At 35.9% G+C, this 6,221-nt stretch overlaps 1 protein-coding gene across 1 annotated transcript; it reads left to right on the top strand.

The window, feature by feature from the left end:
* Positions 1–3,506: 3,506 nt before the first annotated feature.
* On the top strand, positions 3,507–5,981 carry LOC108197261 (acid phosphatase 1). Its single transcript, XM_017364834.2, has 3 exons — positions 3,507–4,010; positions 4,751–4,960; positions 5,487–5,981. Exons 1-3 carry the CDS (start codon positions 3,625–3,627, stop codon positions 5,662–5,664), a joined length of 774 nt encoding a protein of 257 aa, XP_017220323.1. The 5' UTR covers positions 3,507–3,624; the 3' UTR covers positions 5,665–5,981.
* The last annotated feature ends 240 nt before the right edge of the window (positions 5,982–6,221 follow it).

A 6,221-nucleotide genomic window follows, 5' to 3' on the forward strand; every position in this document is an offset into this window, starting at 1 on the left:
ACTTTAACCACAGAGGAAACAAAAGAAAACATGCAATCAAGAACAGAAAAAAGATGAAATATGTCACTCCTCTGCAATTGTTTTTTTTTTATTGTAATATCAAATCAACATTAGAGTTCCCTGAATCATCAACACCAGGAAAGCTAAAGCGGTTTTACAAGTACACTACTGTTGGACCTCATGAAGACGTGGATCGTTTGGTGGGACATTCGGTGAATGAAGTTGATGACTGTTACCAGCTTATTTCTATTTGTGGAATGGGAGGTCTGGGCAAGACGACTCTCGCTCAGAAAATATACCATCATTCGACTAAGAAGAATCATTTTACTGGTTTAGCCTGGGTTTCCATTTCCCAGAAATGGCGCAAACAAAACTTGTGGTGCAATGAATTCTTATATGTTTTGCTCATGAGAACAAAAGTGAAATCCTTGCTGTGGACGACGGAAAGTTAGCAGAGAGCCTGCTCCTGATCTAGCAATTTTTTTTAATAGTCCGAGATGACATTTGGTCTACTGATGCTTGTGATTCTTTGAAAGTGGCATTCTCAGCTGAAATGTCTGTAAGCAAATTAATTCTTACCAGCCGTAAAATTGATGTTGCTAAGCATGTAAATCCGAAAGGATTCATTCACCAACCAAAGCTTTTAAATGCAGAACAAAGTTGGGAGCTACATTAGCTGAAAGCACTTATCAGAGGATATTTATCTAGGCACATTCTTGATTGAAATAATTATTTTTCATTTACTATATTTTAGCATATGATATCTGAATAAATGTTTCATTTTTATTGTGTTTTACATTCTTTTTTATTATTCTATAGACGTTGTCCTACTGAGGAATAAAATACAAGGATAGTTTAGTCTTTGTAACTCAGTAGGTATATAGAGCCCAGTACCTACTGAGTTACAAAGATTAAACTACCCTTGTATTTTATTCCTTAGTACTTCCACTACCTATAGTCATTTTAGACAAAACCTTCGTTGGCAGAGAGGGAGAGGGTTTATAATGATAGTCTGTCATCCGTGCAGAGGGGGAGAGGATTAGGAGAAGATTATCAAAAAGAATTGTTCGACGTTTTAGTATGGAGTTGCAAAATGATTTGTCGCTTCAATTAAAGCCATGGCTTTTTCTATTTGAGTAAATTTAGTGAAGATGAATGGATAGAAACAGAGGTGCTATATCAGTTATGGATGGCGGAAGGAATGATAGTGTCAAGTGACAAACGGGAAGGAGAAACAATGATGCAAGTGGCCGAATCATATCTAGGTGAGCTGGTCCAAGAGTATGCTTCATGTTACATTTCACGATGTGGAATCATCATTGAAAAAGTTCGAATGTTGTTTTCTTCATGACTTAATGAGAGACCTATCTCCATCTCGAGCAAAAGCAAAAGACTTTTTTGAAATTGTTGATCTTCGAGAAAGAAATCATTCTCATCCCAAACCAATTTGTGGACTTCAGGTCTTCTTACACTCGACATCTTGTAGTTTATTTTGATGAGGGATCTTCATACAAAAAAGCAACCTCTTACTTTGTCAAGAAAGCCAATCAACAACGATATTGACCAAAGTTAGTAATCAGTGAGTTTACTTCCAGAAGGTTGCCTCCAGTATTGAGGTCACATGTTGCTAATTTCAGGTCACTGAGAGTATTTTCTTTGGAAGAGATTCAGTTGAATAGACTAACTGTTTCGGCATCCTTTCTCATATTAATCTTAGAAGAGTATTAGACAACCTCGTGTACCCAAGATGTCTTAGTGTGAAGAATACTAATCTGCTGATTTTTCCATCAATACAAAATTTGGTCCTACTGCAAACTCTCAAATTGGATGTTAAAAATGATATATACCTTCTACCATGGTGGTCAAAAAGTATTCTGGCCAAGTTAAGACATCTGCAGAATTTTAATTTACCAGATTGGGGAGCCTAGCCAAGGTTTCACCCCCAACTAAATTCCAAATTATAATTCTAGCACCGCTTGTTTTATAATCTTGGTTTAGTAAGAGTTTTTTTTAACCTCAGCGAACTTGTAAAAGTTTAGCGAAATATAATTATGGACCGGCTGTTTCATAATCCTAGTTCCTCACAGCTCGGAGAAACAAAACAGATATTCATTGACATCACCTCCAAAATCTTCAGTTTGTTTATTAATATAGCTGCAATTTACTTTGCTGTTTGTTACATTAGACCGGAAAATTGTGTCCTGACAAAAAAAAGACCAGAAAATTGTGTACCCTCTTTACCAAAACATATGAATATAATCATCATACTTTCAAATGGATGGATAGATTATAATTCAACCCAATCTCAAGACAATGTAATTTTAAAATGGTTTACATTGGTACCTTCTCAGACAAATATATTAGAGTAGTTCTTATATCAGTACCATCTGATATTTGGGTAATCATGTTTTCCTTTTCCTCGGATCCTGTTCTGAGAATTTTAGACGGGTCAAGTTCGAATAGTCTATTTTTGACTAGAAGCTAGACATATCATGACACGAAAATGCACTTAAGAAAGATCTGATAGAAAGCATGGACTGCCTGCTGCTCAGTCTCTAGGCAGCGCAACTGATACGCCTTGTGATTCTCCAGTGCATCCAAATTCCCCAAAAACGATATCAATTCCTCGGCTAGTGTTGATCCTTTGATGCGTTGGAGGAAAAATTCTGACCAAGCCTAATGTAAAGACTGAAATTGGAGACCTTCGTTTGCAATTTTCTTTTATAAATCCCTTGACAAGGTAAGGCCTATTCCCTAGATGAACAAACTTCTCGCATAATCAAGCAAACCAAGCAACAAACCTATCAAAAACAGAACATCCGAACACTAATGCGCCTCATTGATGCTCCTCGTAAAATAAGTCAAGTACAACGACCCCGATCAAGGGAGAATGGACAAAACTCTAGGCAACGAAAAACAACAACAGAACACTGCTATAACCGCCCACGCCAGCAGCAAGAAATCGAACAAATAGAACCTAAAACCAGCCAAAAAAGCTAACAAAGAGATGATGCCAACAACAAAGAACAAATCATCAAAATGGTCACTAAAATCCTCTGCAAACCTAGTGAACCAACTAATAGTCACAGCCCACAATAACAGCAAGAAGAAAACACGATTCAAGCTTCTCAAACCCCGGAGCAAAAACGACAAGCATGTGTACACCAAATCTAAAATTAGCTGCAGCAAAGCCGCGATCAAATCCACCACAATCCAAATCATCCTAAACCAGATAAAAATTCACAACAATTTTGACAGAACCTGGACCAAACACCCTGAAAAATATCATAGAAATAAATTTCCGCGCCTAAATTCTTAATTTTTCTTAATGATTCCTGATTCATAACAAAACTTTCGGGGCAATGCATGCATTAACCAAATTCTGAACCAAGAAACCACAGAACATGACTATTTTCGGCTCCAAAAATTCTTAACTAAAAATAGCCAATGTTACTAAAATAGTAACCTCATTTCGTTTAAATATTTTTCCAAAAATTCAATCCGACAATTTTACATAGATAGAACACATTGCACTCCAATCCAATTTCAAAACTTTCGTTTATTTGTTGGTAATCTTCTCAACCATAAGCCGAGAAAGCACGTGTGCTTTCTCGGTTCCCCGGCATGGCATCCGGCCGTAACATGATTGTTCTTTTAATTTTCGCCTTCGCTAACAAGTCATTTTCCGAAACAATTATTCAAATGCACCCCGCAGCTCACCGAGCCCATGCAGACGATAAAGGCTCCGGGTTCTACTGCGAAAGCTGGAGATATAGCGTGGAAACCAATGATGCAGGGGAATGGAGGAGCATTCCTGCGAGGTGCATAGAGTTTGTGAAGGACTATATTACCGGGGAACGGTATCGGTCGGATTTGGAGGTCGTTGCCGAAAATTCGTTGGAGTTTGTCAAGAATGTGAAGATGGTTGGTGATGGCAAGGATGCATGGGTTTTTGATATTGATGAGACTTTATTGTCCAATGTGCCTTATTATGCTGCTCATGGATTTGGGTAAGTCTTTTTCCGTTTTCTTTTATCACGTTTTTAAAAGTTTACGCGATTTTTAATCAAAATCTATGTCGGATATTTCAATTTGTATCAAAATAACCAAGATTCGGGAATATTCCATTTGATAAATGTATTTCGATATTATTATCGATGGTCAGGACACATCAATATTCGTTCACCATCTGATAAATGTTCTAAGACGTATGGTATTTTCTAGTATTTTGCTTGTACCAATTTTGAAATCTCAGTCTTCATGTTTCTGGCTTCCAAAACCAAATCGAAGATGATAATAAACGTCGTCTTGAAATATTTAAGAGTCGACCAAGAAACATATATAAGAACAGCGATCTAGGCTATATACTTTTGCACCAAGAGATTGCAAAGATTTTTCAAAACGTGAAAGCTATTAGTATTATTCTTGAAATATTATTATTAATAGTCACGACCATTTGAGGATTCGTTCACCATTTGATAAATGTTCTGAGACGTATGGTATTTTCTCGTATTTTTCTTATACCAATTTTGAAATCTCATTCTTCATGTTTCTGGCTTCCAAAACCAAATCCAAGATGATAATAAACCCGATCTAGAAATATTTAAGAGTCGACCAAGAAGCATATATAAGAACAGGGATCTAGGCTAGATACTTTTGCACCAAGAGATTGCAGAGATTTTTCAGAATGTGAAAGCTATTAGTATTATTCTTGCGTCGTTGATCAAGCATTGTTCTATTATTGAAACAGCTCAGAATCATTCAACGAAAAGACTTTCAATGACTGGGTGGGCTTGGCTGAGGCACCTGCCCTCACAGCTAGTCTGAGATTGTACAAGGAGCTCAGCGAGATGGGAGTTACTTTGATTTTGTTAACAGGTCGGGAAGAATTTCAAAGAAATGCCACGGAAAAGAATTTACTGGACGCTGGATTCAGCCATTGGGAGAAGCTGTTGTTAAGGTAAATGATCTGATTCTTGATCATAGCTTATCTACTCGTGATTCTTTAGAGCAAGTCCAAGAGATACCTTATTACATGTCCTAAATTTACTTTCAAAAAAAAATGTCCTAAATTTAATGCATTTTATATAAAATGTTGATCCAACAATGTCATGCCTTATATCTTATAACCTTGTTTATAGCAAGGCACCTCCTTGTCTTATCTTATATTTTATAATAAATTATTATACACATTCTCTTTATCTCTCCACGTTGTATTGTATTTTAATGATGAAAGCGAATCTTTAACAATAAAATATTAAACATATATTAAGCATAAGACACGTTGTTGGAGTTGGAGTTAAAGTTAGTTTAAATATATTCTAAGTCATTAAGACATCATTTTGTATAATATATTTAAAGTTTGAATCAGGACACTGTTGGATTTCCTCTTATAATAAGCTCGTTTGTTAACTAGACAAATCATACCAATCTATTTCATAAAATTCGCAATAACAACAATGTTAACTCTACTGGGGATCAACTAGGAATCCTTTGGATAAAGGAAAACCAGCAACCACATACAAATCCGAAAGGAGAAAGGAAATCGAGGATGAAGGTTACACCATTCACGGGTGTTCAGGAGATCAATGGAGCGACCTCATGGGGTACGCAATGGGCATACGCTCCTTCAAGCTTCCGAATCCAATGTACTACATTCCCTGACCAGAGTTGAAGTGAAACTAGCCAGTTCTGGAGAATGTTGTGCCTACATTTGTGTTTCATTTATGTCAAAGTCATGTGCTGCAATGAGTTTGTAACATTTCTGATGTTGTTTAATTTCTTGTTATTTTTGAGGTGATCTTGTAGGTGATATCTTCAAGGTAACAAGACAAATGTAAAATAGGCTGGGCAAAAGCCGAATGCTCCCACATTCTCTTTTTATGTAGATACATTTGTAATGGTATGTGTGAAATATTAGACGTGTGATGATTAATTTAATCAAAAAGAAAATAGACTCGAACAAAATCTTACTCCTAGTCCGACTTGGTTCTCTGAGAGTTGAACATCTATCTTAAAATTCTTATATGGTATTATTTTATAAATTATTTTAATTTTTCTGAGTAAAATTTTAAAAATAAGTTATAAAATTAAACTTTATATGAACTTTAATATGCAAGCCAAATATTGAAAAAGTGGTGAAAAAAATGAGAGAGAAAAAGGATGTAATAAAGAACGCTACACAATTTTCATAATTTTCATGGTGCAAGATAAGATAGAAA

The sequence above is a fragment of the Daucus carota genome, chromosome 8 (assembly GCF_001625215.2).
Source record: "Daucus carota subsp. sativus chromosome 8, DH1 v3.0, whole genome shotgun sequence".
NCBI lineage: Eukaryota > Viridiplantae > Streptophyta > Magnoliopsida > Apiales > Apiaceae > Daucus > Daucus carota.

Excerpts from the sequence above, each read along its gene's own strand:
- LOC108197261 (XM_017364834.2), top strand. The coding sequence starts at position 3,625 with ATGGCATCCGGCCGTAACATGATTGTTCTTTTAATTTTCGCCTTCGCT. Across the intron at positions 4,011-4,750 it reads TATGCTGCTCATGGATTTGG|CTCAGAATCATTCAACGAAA; the intron begins GTAAGTCTTTTT and ends TTATTGAAACAG. Across the intron at positions 4,961-5,486 it reads TGGGAGAAGCTGTTGTTAAG|GAATCCTTTGGATAAAGGAA; the intron begins GTAAATGATCTG and ends GGGATCAACTAG.